Genomic DNA, 24,687 nt, shown 5'->3' on the forward strand with positions numbered 1-24,687 from the left:
CTTAAAAGAGAAGCATAAAACATCTATACTATATACTAACTACATGAGAGGTTCTCAAAGTGTGGTCTGGGGACACCTGGGAGTCAGAAGCTCTTTCAGGGAATATGTGAGGTAAAAACCATTTTCATAATAATACTAAGATTAGTATTATTCACTTTCAGTCTCTCATGATTGAATGGTGGGGATTTTTAGATGACCTGTGATGTCATTCTGAAGGCTAATCAAACGTGTGTTTATGTATTCTTGTGTTTAAAATTTTTTTTTAGTTTTAATTTCTAATATGGTACTTACTGATAAGTATATTTGCATAAAAAAAGCTCTTTGGGGTCTTCAATTATTTTTAAGAATGTAAAGGGGGTCCTATGACCAAAATGTTTGAGAACTTAACATTAAACAAATGCAATTTTATTTTCCAATCACTCCTTCTCACTGTCAACTTCAAAGATTTGGGTGTGAATGGGCACCACTTTATCTTGCCTTTTTATAACTTTTATGTGCCTGCTGCTCTTGCCATCTCAGAATCTGAAGGATCCAAGTAGAAGAAAAAGCATATCAAAGGGTCTTGCTTTATAAGATTACTTTAAAAATACTCTGGGGCAAAAGTATAAACTAAATAAACCTTCAAACTTTCAACGTATGAGATTTTTGCTTTCTCACTAAGACATGTACTGAATAATTTAGGGAAAGGAAAGAGTGAGGGATAGGGCAAAAGTGATTAAGTGACATTTTTCTGAAGATACCCTCCCAGTGCAATTAAGAATTTTTTGGAAAACAGTGCTCCTTTTTACTGACCTATGTGGAATGGGAAGCAAATAAGAAACAAGTACTGAAATTGAATATCTATGACGGAAATAAGAGAGCACCTCAGGCTCTGCCTTCTTAGCCTGGAAAATAAAATAACACACTTTACCACAAATAATTTAATGTTTATTTTCTCAATTCTGTCTCTGGAAGGCTTTCAGACTAAAATATGCTTTGAAGATACATAATTTTCATTGCAGTTAATATAAAATTACTTCTATATAGGGTTTCTATCATCCTTGAAATCATCTTCCCCCACCCCTACCCCCAAGTCCCTTAGGAAATGAATATCAACTATTTGGGTGATCTGAACATTTGAGTTTTTCCCTAAACCCGGAACAACTTTGATTTGTTAGACAACTGTGAAAAGTCACAATGCTTTCAAGCAAAGCCTAATAATTTCCATAAATTATTACCTTAGATAACAGCTTGTCAAATAAGCTATCCATTATCGCTACAAGCTTAGCTGATATTTCAGCTATGTGGTCATGGTAGTCCTGTAATGAGAAATAACGTTGTATTTTAAAGTCCCTGGGACACATTTAAAATACTTAACAATTAAGGAGTTAAATTTATGAAACTCCAGTAGAAAATACATGGAAAGGTACCTTAGTGATATGATCAAAATGCCTAAGCATACTATACTGCTTAGGCTGCAGTCGAGCTTCAAAATGAGCCCTGATCACAGGAATGTAGTGCACAATTAACTGCAAACAGCGTGAAGAAAGAGCTGAAGATCCGGGAGGTAGACATATCATGGAGAAAAATAAAGGTATTAGCTGGTATTTAAGGTATTTAATTACCTATCAAATTATGTAAAAAAATCAATTAATTTTATACAGACCCCAGTTTATTACGTAAATGAAGAACACAGTAACAGAAAGCAACATATTTCATATTTTTTCTTTAAGAAAATCATTTGGTACTGAATGATGTAATGAATTATGCTGCTTTTCCAATGGACTCAAGTTGTGAGTAGTACTGGGTAGTACTGGCATGAGGAAGCTAATGGGACAACTGATTCTCTTCTAACATTCAGATACCTTTCACCCCATATATACATATGTACTTCATACATATTACATTTTAACATTTTTTTACAATAGTGCAACTTTCTAGTAACTTATGTTTATGGAGTGAAAATTCCTCATAACATTTCTCCAGAAGTTATTTTTCAGTTATGGCAATACATAAGAAAGTGACACTGCTACTTTTAGAGGCTTTAGTTAGAGGCATAAAAACATCAGGTATAATAAAACATAAGTATAGTGACATCACTGTAATGCCTCAGCATGTGAATTAAATGCAAAAATCCATACCCAAATTTTTTGTAGTTATTGTTTTTAGTCCAACAACTTGCAGTGCACCAGCTCCAAGAACTAACTGGCAACTTCTTGAATTGAAGTACTAACAAAGGAAGAAAAAAAGAAAACCCAACAATTTATTAAAAACTATTCTTTATATGCTGGCAATGTGTTAATTCTAAAAATACATTCCTCTTTCCAATGAGTTTTTCTAGTAGGAGCAATTAGGATCTGTTTATGTAATGACAAAAAAAAAAAAGGCAAGGGGTGTTCCCAAATGATAATATTTACAGTCTGGTATGGAAAAAGTTGAGAAATTCTAAAAATCAGTTGTTCAGAAATTAATCTTTAATTTGCATTCACAAAACTAGTTGTTTCAGTCATTCTAATTGGACAGTCCTACTTTCGAAAGGGTAACAAAATCTTTCTGGACTAAAATATGACAACTTAATTTTGGGACAGAATTAATTGATAGATTAGGTATTTGAAAAAAATAAAGCCTTTTCTCTAGGCTAGCAGTTTAAAATATGTTAATATGAAATGGCTGAATAACACTATCACCACAATTTCATTTTACATCAATGGTTCTGAAATAATGATTTAAGAAAAATCTCTAACCTTAGTGAGATGAATTTTGTAAAGTTCATTGAATTCCTTCCATGCACATTTGAAACCAGTCCAGGTTTTTTGACCTAAGTGGCCTCAGTCATGTTCAGCACCTAACGAACAAATCATCTCCTGTCTCCGATATCATTAACAACTCTATGGGTGTAATGAGGAATCACTAAATGTGGAGTGAGAAGGAAGCAGGTGGCCTCCTTCAGATAACATGTTGTGTTCAACCACAATCAAATGTCACAAAATTAATGTCTTAAAGATAGCTTAACCTTGAAATGTCTTAGAGTTGGAAGATTACTCATGCCCTAATGAATTACTTCTTCCAACTATTTTTTCCATAGGAGTGAAATCATACACACCTTCAATAAATCTGAGAGACGAGTGAGCATGTCAGTAGTAACAGATGGGATATTATCCACACACTGGCAATATTCAAGGATAATTCTTATCAACAGCAATACGGTTCTACAAAAAAAGAAAGATGACCCAGTAGACACTCAAAACAAGAAAAATCAAACTGATTTGGCATATAAAAATCAATATTGATCTTGGTAACTGTTAATGTGTTTTACCTATAAGTGCTACAGAGTAGGGACTAGGGTAAGGCAACAGAAAATCCCTAGAGTGTAAAATTAAGGAAGCACTCAATTTCAGCGTTGTGCAATTGCAAGGTAATCACTTGTATGACACTGAGAAAGGGTACCTCCTTAAATTTTGTGTTGTGAGCACATCACTCTCTGTGTAACATTCACACTAAGGTAAGTCTCTTCCATAAGGCTGGTATCCCATTCCTTGGCCAATTTAGAAACACTGAAAAAAGCTTAACCAGTGTTTCTGATTATGTAGTAGGTCCTCATAAATGTTGAATTAATGAAGGGAACCTAGTCTAGATTTTCTTCGTGAGATGAAAGAGAAACTGTGGCTTCTAAGAACAATATACCTTCTAAGAAGTTTATTGGTAAATCACAAAAGCTTCTCCAAAGATGAGAAAGTTATCAGCTCATTATCAGGACATGTCATAAGCTGAAAAGAGGCACTACTGGGAGGTTAAATAAGGTTGAAACTAAGGGAGAAAGAGCCATTCATTACAGCACATCTAAATTCAATGAGATCCCCAGAAATGAGTGATCCATGTAAACTAATGTTTTATGAAAGTGATAAGTGAAGAGAGCAGTGATTCAAGGAGGAGAGTATCTAGCCTTTATAACAGCTTAATTGTCAGACCACATATTACTCTCCATGCATAGTCCTAGAGTCTGCTTTACTGGGCAGGAGTCCATTGCTTATCTTTTGTAATTTTCTCTCTGAAGATATAATACTCCACCTTTAGCCAGGGAGTTCAGTTTTTTGGCAGAAGCCTCGTTGACTAAAGAGCAAGAAAGCCAGATAGCTAGAGGGAACCATTTTCATCAAGCAAGGGAAGAGTAACAAGACACAGTTCTTCCCCGGTATCCACAGGGGATTGGTTCCAGGACATCGCGTGGATACCAAAAACCATGCATGCTCAAGTCCTTTATATAAAATGGCGTAGTAAAGTCTTCCCTCTATATCCATGGGTTCTGCATCCTGGTTGGTTGGATGTGGAACCCATGGATATGGAGGGCCAACTGCAATGGGTAATTAAGCAAAGAAATCATGATTAGATTGAAGGACTAAGATTATAGGGAGGTTGAAAAAAGCTCTGTCCCACCAGAAATGGAAAAGAACTCCAGAGAAGAAAGGAATGGAAGCTTTAGCTTACAATGGGTGCACTTCAGAGTTTTGGATAATATACAGGTTGAGAAAAAGCATAAATTCTATACACACTATTTGAGTGCTTATTAGGTGCTAAGAAAAATTAAAATGGTAAGATATGATCCCCATCTTTGAGGAATTCAGAGACTAACCAGAAAGTGCCATGAGAGAGGCACAGAGAGTTACAAAGAGAGGATCATTCATTCTTCCTGGAAGGGATGGCTATTTCAGAAAAGACTTACTTAGTGACAAGAAACAAAGAAGAAAACTGAAAAAGAATTCTGGTGTAGATATTGGGAGCTAGATTTTTATTCTAATTCTGGCTCCATTTGGGTAATTTTCTATTAACTACTTAAACTTCTAAGCTCCAATTCTCTTAACTGTAGAAAGGGAACAATAGTCCCTGAAATGTCTATTGTACAACATGGTTGTAGAGATCAAATGATATCATATATATGAAAATATCTAAACTATGAAGTGTTATTAAAATTATTAAAGTATGTGAAGATATTATCTTAACTACCCATTTAATAAAAGGCATATAGTACTGAACAAACAACACTGGAATTTATATTTTTTTTAGTTAACTTGAATTTGAAATACTGTTTTTGGTAAAAGACCTAATGACAAATGATGATAATGGAAATAACTACCAACAACTATCAACTTCTTGTTAGGTACTAGAACTGTGCTAGTTTCTTTACATGAATTACCTGTTTAATTTCACAATAATTCTAAGTATAGTACTATTATCCACATTTTGTTTTATAAATAAGGAAACTGAGGCACACAGAGTAACTTGCCCAAGGCCACAAAGTAACAAAGCTGCTGGGACTCAAACCTAAGCAGTCTAACTCCAGAGCTCACAACTTCAACTACTATGCTGTATACTACACACTAAAAAAGTTGCAGGAAAAAAAGACAGAAAGAGCTTGAGACACTTATAACATCATGGAGCCACTATAGCATCCTTGGATTATGTACCTCTAGGTTCTTGTTACATGAGAAAAATCAATCAACCCCTTTTTTTGTTAAGCCAGTGTAGTCCTAATGGATATAGAATACTATAAAATATAGAAAAATAAAAAAGAATCCATAAAATTTCTTTAAAATTCTTCATAAGATTTACAATTGTTAATCCAAAATTTCCAATTCACATCAAGGGGTAACTAAAAGACCTATGTTTTAAATACTTGATTCAACTAATGAAGAAAAACGTGTCACTCACCCAACAACAGCATACTGTTGTCCCTCGACAATGAGAACTTCTGCTGGTTTCCTTTCTTCCGTAGCTAGAGAGTAAAGCGAATAAAGAGACATGGGTATAAGATGAAACAAAATATTGGATAAAAAATTTAAACTGGAAAAAGCTGAAAAAGTTCCTATTCAGGGCCTGAAACTACCTCATTTCTGCAAATAAATCTACTTCTTGAGAAACAATTCAGCACAAAGTAAAGTATACTGCATTTGGAATCAGAGAAATCTGGATTTGAATCCCAGTACTGCCAATTACTGGATGCAAGACTAGGCCAATTACTTCTTTTGAACCTCAATATCTGTATCCATTAGACATGGACAACAATACCTACCTTTCAGTGTTGTTACTGAAAGAGATAATGCTTACGAACTGGCTATCCTCTAGGTCTGGCACATGGCAGATGATCGATAAGAAGTAAAGGAAGGGCTTCCCTGGTGGCGTAGTGGTTAAGAATCCGCCTGCTAATGCAGGGGACACGGGTTCGAGCCCTGGTCCGGGAAGATCCTACATGCCGCAGAGCAGCTGGGCCCGTGCGCCACAACTACTGAGCCTGCGCTCTAGAGCCCGTGAGCCACAACTACTGAGCCCACATGCCACAACTAATGAAGCCCGCGCGCCTAGAGCCCGTGCTTTGCAACAAGAGAAGCCACTGCAATGAGAGGCCTGCGCACCGCAGGGAGGAGTAGCCCCCGCTCGCCGCAACTAGAAAAAAGAAAGCCCGCGTGCAGCAACAAAGACCCAATGCAGCCAAAAATAACTAAATAAATAAATTAATTAAAAAAAAAAAAAGTAAAGGAAAAAGAATGTTATTAGTTGGGAAAGGCAGAACTAGCATTTCAACTGGTTATCTTTTCTTTATTATAACCCTTAAAGTACAACTTAATTCCTAAATTCAATGGAGAGATTATGTATTACTTTTCAAGATTTTAATCCAAAAGTTACTTTATTTTCAGCAAGTGGTATTTCTTACCATTAAAAAACAAGATTCACCATATTGAGGTGAAAAGAACAGTGGACTGGATTACTGTCCTGAATCAGCCAAATTAAACAGATTACCATGCGCAAGTAAGTCATCATGCTTCCCTAAGCTTCAAATCCTTTTGTTTTAAGACATTAAATATCTACTTCCTCATCTCTTTCAAGGAAGGAAATTCAGTGTGATATAATTTCTAATCACAATTCACTCTGTATGTCAGGTTAAGTTTTTTGAGGACAGGGGTTGTGTCTTAACCAATCTCAATACTGCGGAGAAATGGCTTAGCACAGTAGTTAAGAGGAAGGGCCCTAAAGTCAGTCTGCCTGCAGTTGGATCCCAGCTCTACCACTTGCTAGCCAGGTAACCTTAGGCATGTTGCTTAACCTCTTTGTGCCTCAGTTTCCATATTTGTTAAATGGGAATACTAACAGTGTCTAGCTCATGGATCTGTAAATGAGATAACAATGTAAAGTGCTTAGAAAAAACTGTCTAGCATCAGGTAAGCACCAAATTAATATTAACTGCTATCCATTAAACTTTATCTCCCCAATGCCTAGCTAAGTAGCTAGTAACTCAATAAATAGATGATGGGTGCATGAATAATAACCAAGGATCCTTAACTCCGCATGAACTAGTAAAATGTTAATCGATTTCTAATAGCATATCCTTTCTTCTTTCTCAGAGGAAAACAAAAGACAGAAGCAGGGTATATGGACTACCCTGATGGTACACTGGTTAAGAATCCACCTGCCATTGCAGGGGACACGGGTTTGAGCCCTGGTCCGGGAAGATCCCACATGCTGCGGAGCAACTAAGCCCGTGTGCCACAGCTACTGAGCCTGCTCTCTAGAGCCCGCGAGCCACAACTACTGAAGCCCGTGTGCCTAGAGCCTGTGCTCTGCAACAAGAGAAGCCACAACAATGAGATGCCTGCACACCGCAACAAATAGTAGCCCCCGCTCGCCGCAACTAGAGAAAGCCCATGCTCAGCAACGAAGACCCAACGCAGCCAAAAATAAATAAATTAATTAATTTTAGCAGGGGACACGGGTTTGAGCGCTGGTCTGGGGGGATCCCACATGCCACGGAGCAACTAAGCCCGTGCGCCGCAGCTACTGAGCCCGCGTGCCACAACTACTGAAGCCCGTGCACCTCTAGCCCGTGCTCTGCAACAAGAGAAGCCACCGCAGTGAGAAGCCCGTGCACCGCAACGAAGAGTAGCCCCTGCTCGCCGCAACTAGAGAAAGCCCATGCTCAGCAACGAAGACCCAACACAGCCAAAAATAAATAAATAAAAATTTATTAAAAACAACAAAAAAAAAAACCACTTTAAAAATTATTCAAGAACTTCATAATTTCAAATCTGGTATTACAAGATGAGTTGTACATAAGTTTATATTATTAACACATGACAACTCCACTTTAACTGATATACAAAAACATCTCTAGCCACTGCATGTCTTTCATAAGAAACCCAATTGACATTTGATACAAATGACAATTTTCTTCTTGAAACTCTAATTTTTTAACTTCTGTGTTTTTCTGGATTGTCCTACCTCTTTGCCCTTCCTTTGTAGTCTCTTTCATAGTTTTCTTATTCTACAGTCCTTTATATTTTGGTTTTCTCTATCATATCACTACTACATTACTTGTGATTGATAATAAATATATTTTTCATCAGACTTAGACCTTTTAAAGTAAAATTATACCTCTTACCTATGTCTCAACATCTGACACACAGTAGAAGCATACTAGTGTCCAATAAAAGAATACATGTCTCTAAACAATATGGTACAGTGGTTAAGAACAATAGCTATGAAATTATATAAAGTTGGTTTCAAATCCCAGATCTTTATTTGTACCAAATTCCTTAACCCCTGGAAGCCTCATGCCTCCTCACTATTAAACAAGGTAACAATAGTATCTTTATTATAGGTTGTTGTGAGGGTAAACTGGAGTAATGCATGTAAAGCACTTGGTCCAGTGTCTGGACCAATTATTATTATAAATTACCACATACTTTTCCAATCAACTACTTACTAAGCTGAGAGTATTCGTTCTAAGCTTCCCAAGAGGCACTATCAATTAAAGAAATATTAAGCACTCCTACAAAATGAACAAACAATATAAAATTGAAAGAGAGTGTGTGAAAGAGTACACATACCCCATGATTTTTTTTCAGGTAAAGCAATCTTTCCATCTGCTATAGAATCAACAAGATCCTGAAATTCTGCGGGAACATCAGCTTGCTTCCAGCGCTCATTGTCTAAGAGGAGGCTATTCAAAAGTAAAAAGAAAGAAAGATAAACTTTAATAATATTTCAACACCATCTCCTTGGGTGAAAAGAAAAGGAAGAGCTGAGTGAGTACATAAGACTTCTGTTATTTTAAGACTACATGTATCTTAGTTAAATTCAAGTAGAGCCCATGCAATACAAGGCACTGAGTTTTTAAATAATAATGGCCATTACCTGTTGTTAGTATGTAAGACTTTAAAAAGTGATGAACACCTTAATAAACTGAAATCATTCAGTTTGAATAGTATGAATAGTTTCAGAAAATATTTCTCTTTTCATGTCTCTTAGCCTAGTCTAGAAGAGTGGTAAAACATAATTAACTTCACTTTGAGTGGGAAAGGAAAAGTCAATCTATTAGGATCTTCCTGGTAAGTACTTTAATGGAACTAAACATTCTAACTCCACTTTCAAAAGCCAAGAAATGTGGTTTTAATTCCACAATCTGTCTTTAATTAAAAAGAAAAAAATCTGTCAGGGGTTTTAACTGGCCAATTAATGAAGTTTCCTCTTCTAAATATAATTGTGTTTTGTAAAGAAAAGGGAAAAAAAATGAAGAACAGAATGGACATGGTAATAATACCTGAGCTTGGTTTTTCTCTCTTCATGAAACCTGTTTACAAATTTATTAGCTTGGCCCTGAAGTGCTCCAAGTAATGACATGCTTTTTCTTCCACAGATCTGTTCAGTTTCCAAAATGAATGTTTCCATTAATCTGGAAAGTGTTATGAATTCTGTGGAATTTAGCTTCTCAAGAAAACCATCCTAAATTTTAAATATAACACAAAAATCATGAGAGTTAGTATAACACCAAATATGGATGAGTTATAAAACCAACTTAAACAAATATTAATATTGTTTTTATAACAGATGTATTAATTCCTAAAAATTATTTTAAAACAATTTAAAATGAAATTTCCCAATACTTTAGTCCCAGAAATCAAGCATAAAAAGTTTAAGATGTCTAAATTTTATTCTGATCCCTTTGTAATACAGTAGCTCAAATTAATTCAGATCATACTATACAATTTTCATACTATTGGAGTACAACTAATTTTCTTAATAAATTATTTGGCTAGGTATACACATATATATGTATAAAACAGCATATTAATTTCAAATTAATTATTAAGGTATTATATTTCAAAATAAGTCTTTTCATCATTTATTTGAAAAGCATGCTTAACTTTTTCTATTTCTTTTATTTGGATTATTTTGCATTTCAACATCTCCTTAATAGGCCACACTAGTACCTTATTAAGTGTTAAAAATATGCATTATGTGGAATAGGGACACAAGTGAGGATATATTCCAGATCTTTAAAATAATGTTACTATGTATAAAATATCTAAAGTTTATCAAAACAACTAACCTTTGCTCTTGACATGAGAAATTTGACAGCTCGATCATGGCATATATCTGAGGCACTATATAATAACTCCTGGACATTATTTGCCAGCTTTCCCAGCTCTAAGTCGGTTAATTTCATGTCTTCATTGACCCTGAAAATGATAGAAAGAGATTAAGTCAAGGAAAGTTATGAACACACTGTTCGCCACAGACGACATACCAATAAAAAACAAAAAGCTGTAAAATTTACATTTGAGGGAAAATTCTGTGATGTATCATATACTTTTATTTTTGTGGTAGAGCATCACATAAACAAGCTCAGATAACACATATTTTACCCTAATCTTATATAAGAATAATTTTCTCTCTCTGCTGTAGTATTTTTAATACTTAGTTCAGACTCTGACTGGAAATTCTGCAAAAACTACAGCAAAAGAAATTCTCGTTAGGTACAAGGGTGTAGCTGTGGCAGGTTGTGCACAGGTGCCTAGGATGACATAGTGGAAGGAAGAGGAAAGTAATGGAAAGAAGGAACAAACAGGCCCTCTTTTTACTTATAATTATGAATGACTGTTAATAGTCAGATCAACTGAACTAATATTTCCTGACTATTTACTGTGTTTACTATGCACTGGAGGGAATACTGTTCTCAAGAAACTTACAATTAAATAGGAGTATTTATTATATGCAATGCATTTATTCCAGTTTTGAGGAAGAAACGTAAGACTTCCTGTTTTTTACACATTTTTCCCCGGGGCATGTATAAAGACCACTGACTCTGTGCCAACAAGTCAGTTTAGTATCATCATGAACCAAGTGAAGTACCTTAGTATAATTTTTCTCCGTTTCAGTTGAATTAAAATAACTTTCAAAGATATTTCAAAGAGGATCTGATGTATATTAATTTGAGGCAAACCACTACTCTCACTGGGTTAAGGTATTAAAGAAAGTTATTACCTGCTATGCTTTAAAGTTGTATCATTAAATTTACTTACTAGTGCTTTAAAATAATGGAGGGATAAATATTTTTTAAATACTCTCAGATACAGTATCTTGCTTGGTTCTCACACTCTGAGGCAGATAGATAAATTTCTACTTTACAGATGAGGATACTGAATCTTGAAAGTTTAAGCGATCTACCCAAGGTCACAAGGTTAAGAGGGTGGGACTAGAACCCAGAATTAGTCTAATTCTATTTCTAATCTGATAAGCTTCCTCTACTGCAACACTTCCTTCTATATAAACAGTCCAGGTGCTATTTCAATACCAGCTCCCATAAAACTGTTTGCTTAAATTTCAAAGTTAAAATTTTATTTCAATTGTAAATTCGATTTTCTGAAGGATTTCTAAAATTTGCCCCTACCTGAGGGAATGATTAAAGAATTTGGAACTCTTGCCAATATGCCACCAATTCACAAAAAATATAAACAGGAAATAGCAAAAAAAAAAACAAACAACTTAAGTCTTTAAGAAAGTAGGGTGACAATCCAAAAAGCTGGGAAGTTTGGTTTTCTAAAAAAATCATTTATTTGTTTGTAATTTTGCTTTTTAAAAAGATTTTTAAAAATTTAAGTCTAATGGAACTCTTTCACGTTAATAGGGAAAAGCAAAAAACAAAACCTCACAAACATGATCCAGTAATTCTACTTCTGGCTATGTACACAAAAGAACTGAAAGCAGGATCTCAAAGAGATATATGTGCACACCCATGTTCACAGTAGCACTATTCATAACAGCCAAGAGATGGAAGCAATCCAAGAGTCCACTGATAAATGGATAAAATGTGGTATATACATACAATGGAATATTACTGAGCCTATAAAAAGAAGGAAATTCTGACACATGCTACAACATAGATGAACCTTAAAGACAATATGCTAAACAAAAGGACAAATACTGTATGATTCCACTTATATGAAGTACCTAGAGTAGTTGAACTCATGGAGACAGAAAGTAGAAGAGGGGTTGCCAGGGGATTGATTGGTAGGGAAGGAAATGGGGAGTTGTTGCTTAATGTGCATAGGATTTCAGATTTGCAAAAAGAAAAAGATCTGGAGATTGGTTGTACAACAGTGTGAATATATTTACCACTACTGGACTGTGCACTTAGAAATGGCTAAGATGGTAAACTTTATATGTTTTTATTTTAACCACAATTTAATTGAAAATAAAAAATTTTTAAAACCTACATAACTTTCTAATCCTTTCCATTATTTTTCCTTTCCCATTTCCTGCATGGGAAATTATTCACTCTTTTGTGCCCATGTCTGCATTGGAATAAACTTACAAAGTTGTAGTTTTTGTTTTTTTTTTTTTTTTGGGGTACGTGGGCCTCTCACTGCTGTGGCCTCTCCCGTTGCGGAGCAGAGGCTCCGGACGCGCAGGCTCAGCGGCCATGGCTCACGGGCCCAGCCGCTCCGCGGCATGTGGGATCTTCCCGGACCAGGCCATGAACCCGTGTCCCCTGCATCGGCAGGCGGGCTCTCAACCACTGCGCCACCAGGGAAGCCCAGATTATTTTGATAATGTAAGAAAATATGGAAAATCTACCACTAACATAGATAAAAAATTATACATCATTTCTGCATGTACTGTATCTATGACACAATTACGTATTGCAAAAACACTTGATACAAGAAAGAACTAGTTAGGGTCACATGTATAAATATACTCAATCAATCCATTGCCCCTTGGGGGTGGGTAGTTCCCAGACATTTATGTGCCTATGAAACACAGAAGAAACCACCTACAGAACCTCTGTTATCATGCTATGGGAGCATGCCATTGTGGAAAGCCAGAGAAGCTCCAGAGTGTATCGTGAGCCACAATGGAGGTGGGAGGGGAGCAATAAAAACTATGAGGCTGCATTTGATTTAAAGGAATCTCAAATAGTACAACAGATTTCTAGCTATCTTTTAATATCATTTCTCACTTCTGCCATAATAGTTTTAGCTATCGAATAGCCAACAAGCTATAGACTATTTCTCAAGCCTCTCTTATAGCTAGATATAGACATGTGATAATATTCTAGCCACTAGGATGTGGGACTGCAATTTCTGAATTGTGCTCTTAAAAAGAAAGAAAGGATAAAACATGAACAAATTTACGTGAAAGCAACAGGGAACTAACAAATCTAAAATGTATATGGATTTGCAACATAAATAAGGCATATTGGAAGAAGAATAAAAGGTAGGAGAAATTACCAGCTATTAAGACTAATTAAAAAGCAATCATAACTAATACAATTTTACTTAATGGTACTGGTGCAAAGCAGACAAGTGAACAAAACAGAATCTAGAAACAGACTCATACATATATGAATATTTAATTTAAGACGAGTGGCACTACAGAGCAACGGGTAAGACAGTCTTTTCAATAAATGGTGTGAAGTCAAAAAGATATCCACATGAGGAAAAAGACAACAACCTCACACTATACACAAAAATCAATTCCAGATGGATTGTGGATCTAAATGTGAAAGGGACAGCAACAAAGCTTCCAGAAAAAAACATAAGAGAATATCATCAAAGTCTTAGGTTAGGGAAAGATTTCTTAAATAGGACACACAAAAAAGCACAAACCAAAAAAGGAAAGATTGAATCATAAGATATTAAAATTAAGAACTTTTGTTCACCAAAGACCCCGACAAGAGAGTGAAAAGTCAACCCACAGAGTGGGAGAAGATATCTGCAGTATGGACAACTGGCAAAGGACTGTGTTGGGACTACAAAAAGAACTCCCATAAATCAATAAGAAATAAAAGGCAAATCAATAGAGAAGTGGGCAAAGGATTTGAATAGGGCCTTCACAGAAGAGGATATCCAAACAGCCAATAAATATATGAAAAGAGCCCTCTTACCAATCATCAGGGAAATAAAAATTTAAACTACTATACCTGTGACATATCCACCAAAATGTCTAACATGTAAAAGACTGACAATACCAAGAGTGAATGAAGATGTAGAGTGATAGGAACGCTTCCACACAACTGATAGGATTGTAAAGAAGTACAATCCTTTGGGAAATTGTTTGGCATTAGTTAAATTGACTGTTCACAATACTTATTCATTCCTAGGTATATATTCAACAGAAATACTTATGTCATGTACACTGAAGACATCTACAAGAATGTTCACAACAATCAAACTGAAAATAATCCAAATTTCATCAACAACAGAATGATAAATACATTGTGGTGTAGTCAGAAGTGGAATATTTATGCACGAATAAACTACTGCTGCATGCAACTACTTAGAAAAATATCACAAATATAATGTGGAATGAAAGAAATTAGAGACTAAAGAATATGATTCCATTTATGGTTCCATTTATATAAAGTTTAAAACCTGGAAAAACCATAGTTTTAATGGTTTTTTTGGGGAAAAAGTGAAAGCATAGTGGCAAGGGGGGGCTTCTAGAGAGCTGGTAATGTTCTATCTCTTAACCTTGGTGATTACACCAGGGTGTTCATTTTGTTATAATAAATTGAGCTGAACACTTATAACTGGTCCATTTCCCTATATGTGCATCACATTCCAGTTAAAAGGTTAAAACAAAACAGAAAAGTAAGGCGAGTACCAGCCTTTGTCCTCTCCTTCCTGCTGCTACAGATTGAAATGAGATGATAAAACCTCCTAAGACACAGAGGGAAGCTACACAATGAGATGGTAGAGCTACCTTCTCAGCTCTGGACCTCCTACCTCTGAATTGTTACAGAAGAGAAACAAAATCCTATATTGTTTAAGCTACAGATGTTTTCACATCTCTTTTAACAGCAGTTTTAGACTGAACCCTAACTAATAAATGTGAAAATATAAGCCAGAACAGAGAAGAAAAAATTTTATTAATATGTAGTTCAGGGTTTGATTGATTGATTTATGGTGGGGAGGGGGAGGTATTATAGCTGACTTTACACTATAACTGCAACCTTTATAAGCTCCTGGGCTATAAGATGACTTAGATCAAAATGAACAAAAGTACTAAGTTCTTATTATTATTATCTTTTTTTTTTTTTTTTTTTTTTGCGGTACACGGGCCTCTCACTGTTGTGGCCTCTCCCGTTGCAGAGCACAGGCTCCGGATGCGCAGGCTCAGCGGCCATGGCTCACGGGCCCAGCCGCTCCGCGGCATGTGGGATCTTCCCGGACCGGGGCACGAACTGTGTCCCCTATATCGGCAGGCGGACTCTCAACCACTGCGCCACCAGGGAAGCCCTTATTATTCTTAATAATAACAAAATACAAACAATGTTCTTGTACCAGAAAGATTTTATTGGCTGTTTTATTTTTGTTCTTCCTATTCAGAACATTATTGGGACAACTGGTGAACTATGAATGGGGTCTGTGCATTAGATGGTAATAATGCAGCAATGTTTTCTTGATTTTAATTGGTATACTGTAGTTATTTAAGAGAGTGTTATCGTATTTAGGAAATATACACTGAAGTATTTGGAACATGAAGTCTGCAACCTACTGTCAAATGATTGAGAAAAAATTTTAACATGAGAGACAAAGAAAGGAGAGATGAAAAGAGAGCGAGAAAGAGAGAGGAAGGGAGAAAGAGGGCAATGTGGTAAACCATTAACTGGGGAAGCAAGGTGAAGGATATATGAGAGTTTTTTGTACAATGCTGACAACTTTTCTGTAAATTTGAAATTATTTCAAAACAAGTTTTAAAAAGTAATATTTAAAAAGATAGTGCGACCCACTTGGAAATTCATGTCTGAAAAACTGAAAATTGTAAATCAAACAGATTTTCACTATATACAAAATACAAAGGTGACATAGTAAAAGAAAGAAACATACCAAGGAAATACTGACCTGAGTTCCAGGACAGGTTCTGCCGCTAATGACTTTAAATAAGTCATCTAAACTCTCCAAATTGAGGGCATTTAATTAAATGGTTCCTTCCCAGTCTTAAAATTCTACAATTCTCATTTACTTCCAATGCTCACCTCCTTACCTTGCATACATTTTCAAAAAGATACATGTTTCAGAAAATTAATTTATTTTTGTTAAATTAAATTCCAAAGTGTACACGGTTTCTCAATAAACTGAATAATCAATCTTATTGGAACCATTAATAAGATGACTCAAAATCTTGTTAACTTGGCAGCAGTCACCATACTCACATAATATCCACAGCTCCTGGAGTAACAGATGATGATGTCTGCTCTTTGCTGGATGAAGAATCAGTAGTACATTCTGGTTCGGATACCGAATCACTGCTGCAGGGCTCACTATTTGGAGATGCATTTCTTTGAGAGGTAGTGTCAATTGCTATAGGTGTTAATTCACTCTCACTGAATGCATCACTTATAAACATGCCTTCATGGATTAAATAAGCCACCTCTGTGTCCAGTGAATTGTCTTTTGCAGCATTCTTCTGCTGCGAAATCTCCTCCAATTCTCTAGTCCTTTGGTTTTTGTCAAGAACTGAGAGAACAACACTGTGAATGATATTCAATGTTGCCTACAAGAAAACAGGATACATTTTTAAAGGATTTAAAATATTTTGTACCTAAAGGTTCCAAAAGTGAACTCTGTGTATGTACTTTTGAACATCTTACAAATGAGTCAAGGTCATGCATATCAGAATTTCTTTTATTACACAGTAAAGGTGACTTGTGAAAAAGAATTGCTCAAGAGAGATGGGCTCCCTAAAGCTTAGACATAGGGCTCCATTTACAAATTAATTTTGTAAATGGAAATCTCCCTAAAATATACTGCATATTTCTCTAACTTCTTAAATAGGTTACACTAAACATAACTTGCCTGTCAGAGGATCATATTCGTTGATTGATGTGCTTTCTTTTCTTTTTTTTTTAAAGGGGGGTGTTTGGAACAGAGCAACCAGTATCCAATCATCTATTCAACAAATATTCAGTTTTTTTTAAAATTAATTTTATTTGGCTGCGTTGGGTCTTCGTTGCTATGCACGGGCTTTCTCTAGTTGCAGCAAGTGGGGGCTGCTCTTCGTTGTGGTGCACGGGCTTCTCATTGCAGTGTCTTCTCTTGTTGAGGAGCACGGGCTCTAGGTGCACGGGCTTCAGTAGTTGTGGCATGAGGGTCCAGTAGTTGTAGCTCGCGGGCTCTAGAGTGCAGGCTCAGTAGTTGTGGAGCACGGGGTTAGCTGCTCCGCAACATGTGGGATCTTCCCGGACCAGGGATCAAACCCATGTCCCCTACGTTGGCAGGCGGATTCTTAACCACTGCACCACCAGGGAAGTCCTGCTGTGCTTTCTTAAAAGGAAAAAACAATCCGTATTCCTTACCGTATCTACCCTTAAATCCAACTCTCTCTCTCCTCATCTTACACCTTTTTCTCACTCATTCACTGCTCTCCAGACATTCTGGTTCTCTTCCTATTCTTCTAAATTCCACTGTTCTCATCTCAGTGCCTTTGTTGTTTCCTCTGCCTGGAATGTTCTTCACCTTGATGTTTGCATACATGTTTCCTTCTCATCACTCAGGTTCCTGCACAACTGTCACTTCCTCAAGAAGCCTCTGGGATGTCCCTGGTGGTCCAGTGGTTAAGACTGTGCTCCCGATGCAGGGGGCACGGGTTCGATCCCTGGTAGGGGAACTAAGATCCCTCACGCCGCATGGGCAAAAATAAATAAATAAATAAATAAATAAATAAATAAAACGGAATCAAAAACAACAAAAAAAGAAGACTCCTATGACTCCTTCCAGCAACCCTATCCCATTAACCAGTTTTTTAAAAAATAACAGTTACCACTATCTTTTTATTTTTTTAATTCTAGGTCTCTCTCCACTACAATGTTAGCTGCATGAGATATTATATGCTACTGCCTAGAATAGTAAGTTCTGGGCACATAGGAGGTACTTAATAAATACTGAAAGCTAGATGAATTAAGAGTAAATTTATGTAAGTCAATGTCTTCATGCACTACTAAGAAACAGGGGCTGCATTCCTACTTTAACATTCATGGTTGCGTTCTTGTAATTTGTTGCCCCTTTCTCAAAACTCTTGATTTCTTTTTTAGGATATACATGGTTCTAGGCAAGCAGACTCCAACTTTAAGTCTCCAAAGCTAGGATAAGGGTCTAAGCTAGTCCAATCAGCTAATGGAACCACCTGAGCTTAAAGCTAAAGAAGATACACAGAAGACAGACTGAGAGAAACACAGAGAAACAAAACCAAGGCTTGATAACATCATCAACCTCTCTATCAAGCACCTAAAGGCTGACCTACCTATGGATATTTTTCAGCTATATGAACTAATAAATCCCCTTAATTGTTTAAAACACTCTGTGTTTCCTGTTATTTGGAACTAAATGCACTCTAAGTAATACAATATTCCATACAGTATATGAGAGAGATTCTGAGCCTTCGAGTGTCTGTGGATACTGCATATTTTCTTTCTCCATTGATCAGTAACTTCTCTATTGTCACAAACTTGCTCCTTGCTACACTCCTCCATTGCTGCTTTTAATCCTCACTACTGTCTCATCTTAATCTTGATGTGCTTTCTCCCCATCTTCATTTTGCCTTTCTTCCTCATCTTCATTTTGCCTTTCTTCCTCCTTATCTCTTCTCTCTTGATAATTTTCTTTCTTAAAAAATTTTTTAATAAAAAATGGTCATGGTCTTTGGACATGGTCTTTCTCTCCCCAACAACTATTCTATACCTCCCCCATAGGAATACAGCTATGCAAAACTGAGTCCACCTTCCGGCTTCAGGTGTTAGTCCTGCGTATCCCACACAGTATACTCCCAACCTCCTTGCCACAGGATTAGTTCAGAAGTGAGAAGAAAATCCAGACCCAAAGCAAGCAGTGCACAGCACTGTCCTGACCACAGTAACCTAAATCAGCCCAGTGTATTAAAACCAAGGACTTTGATGACTGAAGAAAAAATCTTGTTCTAGGAAGTAAAGTATACAAATGTGGAAGACCTAAAACTGTTATATATAGCCATTTTTCTATAATTAGGTTGGTTACTTTGAAGGTGAAGCCAACAAAGAGGAGGTAGAAGTGAATTAAAACAGAGAAACTAAGCAAGAAAACCATGACCATGTCATAACTGGTTCCCTGGTAGGGGAACTAAGCCTATCCTCATTTTGGACTATTTTAAGTTCCCCAAGCCAATACATTTCTTTTATTGTTTAAATTAGTTTCATTTGAATACTTTGTCCCTTTTAACTGACAACATCTTAGCTAATACAATAAACTTTCCATATACAGTGTATCAGGTGTTCTCTTAGGGGTTCTTCTTCACTGTTTTCACCATACCTACAGTGTTAAAGGTTTGCTGATTATTTTTTTCCAAGACCAGAGCCATTCTTGCTTAAGGATGCCAGAAGATTTTACAATATATAGTAGATTCAACAGCAGGTACATGATTTATTCTCTGAACTTTCATATTGCAGCAGTTTATAGTCAAGTTCATGTTCAAAGACCAGAACCGCTATAATAAATTTTTCCAGTCTTGAGAATAATGAATGAAATAATCTGGTAACCATATTGATAAGTCTTTAAAATGATAGTCCAGGGGCTTCCCTGGTGGCGCAGTGGTTGAGTATCCGCCTGCCAATGCAGGGGACATGGGTTCCAGCCCTGGTCTGGGAAGATCCCACATGCCACGGAGCAACTGGGCCCGTGAGCCACAATTACTGGGCCTGCGCGTCTGGAGCCTGTGCTCTGCAACAAGAGAGGCGCGATAGTGAGAGGCCCACGCACAGCAATGAAGAGTGGCCCCCGCTTGCCACAACTAGACAAAGCCCTCGCACAGAAACAAAGACCCAACACAGCCAAAAATAAATAAATTAATTAATTAAAAAAAAAATGATAGTCCAGAATTATTTGTCCACATAACAAATTGAAAACTTAAGAGTTAAAAATTTCTTAAAAAAGAATGTAAGCTTGCATTTAAGGATTATTTTCTTTTTTAGCTATACAAATCATCTTAAACTATGGGATATAAACAATAAACAAGAATTCTAATAAAAATACAAAATACAATTAATGCCCAGAAATAAACCCATGCACTCATGGTCAATTAATCTACAACAAAGGGCAAAATACAGCAAGAATATATAATGGAGTAAAGACAGTCTCTTCAACAAGTGGTGCTGGGAAAACTGGATAGCTACATGTAAAAGAATGAAACGAGAACACTCTCTAACACCATATAAAAAAGAAAACTCAAAATGGATTAAAGAACTAAATTTAAGACCAGATACTGTAAAACTCCTAGAGGAAAACATAGGCAGAACAGTCTTTGACATGTTGTAAATCACAGCAATATTTTTGGGGACCTGTCTCCTAGAGTAATGGAAATAAAAACAAAAATAAACAAATGGGACCTAATTAAACCTAAAAGTTTTTACACAGCAAAGGAAACCATAAACAAAATGAAAAGACAACCTATGGACTGGGAGAAAATATCTGCAAATGATGCAACTGACAAGGGATTAATTTCCATAATATACAAACAGCTCACACAGGTCAATATGAAAAAAAAAAAAACCCAAACAACCCAATTAAAAAATAGGCAGAAGATCTAAATAGACATTTCTCCAAAGAAGACATACAGATGGCCAACAGGCACCAGAAAAGATGCTCAATATCACTAATTATTAGAGAAATACAAACCAAAACCACAATGAGGTATCACTTTACACCAGTCAGGATGGCCATCATCAAAAAGTCTACAAATAGTAAATGCTGCAGAGAGTGTGGAGAAAAAGGTACCCTCCTACACTGTTGGTGGGAATGTAAATTGGTGCAGCCACTATGGAGAACAGTATGGAAGTTCCTTAAAAAACTAAAAATAGAGTTACCATATAATCCAGCAGTCTCACTCCTGGGCATATATCCAGAGGAAACACTAATTCGAAGAGATACATGCAACCCAATGTTCACAGCAGTACTATTTACAATAGCCAAGACATGGAAGCAACCTAAATGTCCATCGACAGATGAATGGATAAAGAAGATGTGGTACATATATACAATGGAATATTACTCAGCCGTAAGAAAGAATGAAATAATGTCATTTGCAGCAACATGGATGGACCTAGAGATTATCACACTAAGTGAAGTAAGCCAGAAAGAGAAAGACAAATACCACATACCACATGATATCACTTATATGTAGAATCTAAAAAAACTGATACCAATGAACTTATTTACAAAACAGAAATAGACTCACAGACATAGAAAACAAACTTATGGTTACCAAAGGGGAAAGAGCTGAGGGGGTGGTGGTGGTGCGGTGGCGGGGGGGGGATAAATTAGGATTTGGGGGTTAGCAAATACAAACTACTATATATAAAATAGATAAACAGCGGTCCTACTGTATAGTACAGGGAACTATATTCAATATCCTGTAATAAACTATAATGAAAAAGAATATGAAAAAGAATATATATGTATAACTGAATCACTTTGCTGTATACCAGAAACTAACACAACATTGTAAATCAACTATAGATCAATTTAAAAAATGTAATACCTCTTTTTGTAGAAAACTTAGGAAAAACAGAAAAGAATGAATCACAAATTTAAATTATACATAATCCTACCACCTAAAGATAACCACTAAAAAGACAAGCTATCTCTTTGGTCTATGGAGATGAAGAGGTAAAAAAATCTTTCTAACACAGCTAAGAGCAGACTATATATTTAAGTAGGTCTCTGTCTTGCTTTTTAACTTAATGTTATAATGTATGCATTTTCTTCAATCATTAAAAATCCTTGCCTGCATGATATTCCATGATAGTGATATACCAGGCATAACTTATTTTACCATTCCTCTACTGTTAGACATCACGGTTCTTTCCAATTTGTAGTTATTTTAAAATTCTTCATTAAAAATGAACAGCTGTAATTAACATTATTTTTCAGCGAAATCATGCCCTCAAGGAACCACAAACTTTTTCAAAGAAAAAAGTACTATATTTAAACATTAAACATCATCTTCAAAGATGTTTTACAACAGTATTAGTTTAAGTGGCCTGAATGTGAAAACAAGAAGGTACAATTAGGACAAATCACTGTTCCCATATTGTACATACATCAAATAATAATTTGGCTTAGTTTAACTGATATAGAACCTAAAAGTAAGATAGCTACTTAAAAATTACTGGAAAAAAGTTGGCCAGTTCTAACTATGCAATGTAGGAGTTCTATATATCCAGACATGTGTGTGATAAGGTCATGGTAGGAATATAAGAAAAAGTGAAAACAAGGCCTCCTTACTGTGCAATCCACAGATAAAGGTTTGCTATCTATCACTATCAATGGATAGGATCAACATTTTGGTAGGAGTCTGAATTAAGTATAGTGAATCACATTTTATAAAACTTTTCCCACTCTGACTGGAAAGCTTATGTATGTGACTTAGAGCATGTCAATGTCAATAAGGAAGTCATATCATAGGTAAGTACCAAAGTCCCCTAGACCTTTTTTTTTTTTTTTTTTTGTGGTACACGGGCCTCTCACTGTTGTGGCCTCTCCCGTTGCGGAGCACAGGCTCCGGACGCGCAGGCCCAGCAGCCATGGCTCACGGGCCTAGCCGCTCCGCGGCATGTGGGATCTTCCCAGACCGGGGCACAAACCCGTGTCCCCTGCATCGGCAGGCGGACTCTCAACCACTGCGCCACCAGGAAAGCCCCCCACCAGATCATTTTTAACATGAAACTCAGGAGATGCCAGGGATGTTAACTAGGACATAAATACAATATTGACACCTGATAATTCAAAGAATATCACATTTCACAAACAGCCTGTTATACTCAGTAATTCCTAATGACTGTCTTATTAAAACACAGTTATGACATGTTGGTAATCCCAACCAACATGTATTAGAGTCTGTGACATTCTTTCTTCTGAAAAATGCTGTGTGGCATGTGTTCTTTTCCTTATAATGACTGGATTAAAATTAAGTTGTTAGACCAAAGGGACAAAGTAATTAAATTCAATGCATGATACATGAATGGGTTCCAGATTGAGCAATGAAAAAAAACCCTGCAATAAAGAACATTAGTAGAGCAATTTAAATATGAACCATATATTAAAAAATACCATTATATCAACATTAAATTTCTAGAAAAATTAAGTGGTTTGGGATAGATTTTTGAATGTTTCACAATATTGTAATTCTAGATAATCTACAGAGATTCAAGCATCACAAAATCACAAAAGGAAATATTATTGTATAATATTTAATGCCAAGTAAGCATATTTCTTTTAAAATAAAACATATCATCCAAAATTATAAAAAGGTACCAAAATACTCTGAAGCACTTCAAATCTAATTTAAAACCCTTTAGAAAAATTACAGAAACAAAGAAATTTTGTTTTATTCTAATTTTCATATCTAGAAAGATGACTTAACTTTAGGGATATTCTAGACAAACTGATAAACACATAAGCTTACCTTAACTCTCTGTAGGAAAATTGTAAACTTAGAGAAAATATCCTTTAGCAGATCAAACCACTGAAGAAAATTCAACATTCTCATCTGATCTGCAAGCCTAGAAAAAAAAATTCAAACAAAAATAATGACTGTCTTCAGGCCAACATGGTATTATCTACAAATTGGAGGAAACTACACTAAATACTAGCAACAGAAGAATAATAAAACGCAATTTAATCTAGATACCTAGCTAAAATTGTAAAACTGAGATGAAGATGTCAATTACTAAGCAACTTCTCCTTGTTTAAACATCTCTAAGACTAGTCAAGTACATGGACTTATGAATCTTATCATGTAGTAATTCCATGTGAACATGCTTCGTGACCATTCGATGAAAAAGCATAGAGAAATAAACTAATTTTGGTTAAATATGGAAAAGATATATTCTGGAATAAAAATAGAAACATAACATCTCCCTTAATAAACGAGCCTCTTCAATAAGTGGTGCTGGGAAAACTGGACAGCTACATGTAAAAGAATGAAATTAGAACACTCCGTAACACCATACACAAAAATAAACTCAAAATGGATTAAAGACCTAAATGTAAGGCCATACACTATCAAACTCTCAGAGGAAAACATAGGAAGAACACTCTATGACATAAATCACAGCAAGATCCTTTATGACCGACCTCTTAGAGAAATGGAAATAAAAACAAAAATAAACAAATGGGACCTAATGAAACTTAAAAGCTTTTGCACAGCAAAGTAAACCATAAACAAGACGAAAAGACAGCCCTCAGAATGGGAGAAAATATTTGCAAATGAAGCAACTGACAAAGGATTAATCTCCAAAATTTATAAGCACCTCCTGCAGCTCAATATCAAAAAAACAAACAACCCAATCCAAAAATGGGCAGAAGACCTAAACAGACATTTCTCCAAAGAAGATATACAGATTGCCAA

At 35.9% G+C, this 24,687-nt stretch overlaps 1 protein-coding gene across 7 annotated transcripts in view; it reads right to left on the reverse strand.

Annotated features, from left to right (window-relative positions):
• Window positions 1-24,687, reverse strand: part of VPS54 (VPS54 subunit of GARP complex) — a 109,237-nt gene that overhangs the window by 26,741 nt on the left and 57,809 nt on the right. For 6 of the 7 annotated variants that reach the window (XM_028497143.2, XM_007111923.4, XM_055089203.1 and 3 more), the window contains 10 exons: window positions 23,743-23,839; window positions 16,466-16,806; window positions 10,358-10,487; window positions 9,569-9,750; window positions 8,856-8,968; window positions 5,686-5,749; window positions 3,083-3,188; window positions 2,121-2,208; window positions 1,410-1,531; window positions 1,218-1,298 (listed from right to left, as the gene is read on the reverse strand). In XM_028497143.2, the coding sequence (XP_028352944.1) occupies window positions 1,218-1,298; window positions 1,410-1,531; window positions 2,121-2,208; window positions 3,083-3,188; window positions 5,686-5,749; window positions 8,856-8,968; window positions 9,569-9,750; window positions 10,358-10,487; window positions 16,466-16,806; window positions 23,743-23,839 (1,324 nt within the window). Of the gene's footprint in view, window positions 1-1,217; window positions 1,299-1,409; window positions 1,532-2,120; window positions 2,209-2,723; window positions 2,825-3,082; window positions 3,189-5,685; window positions 5,750-8,855; window positions 8,969-9,568; window positions 9,751-10,357; window positions 10,488-16,465; window positions 16,807-23,742; window positions 23,840-24,687 lie in introns of those variants that run through there. The other variant, XR_003682438.2, reaches the window with a different exon arrangement.

The sequence above is a fragment of the Physeter macrocephalus genome, chromosome 12, assembly GCF_002837175.3.
Source record: "Physeter macrocephalus isolate SW-GA chromosome 12, ASM283717v5, whole genome shotgun sequence".
Taxonomy (NCBI): domain Eukaryota; kingdom Metazoa; phylum Chordata; class Mammalia; order Artiodactyla; family Physeteridae; genus Physeter; species Physeter macrocephalus.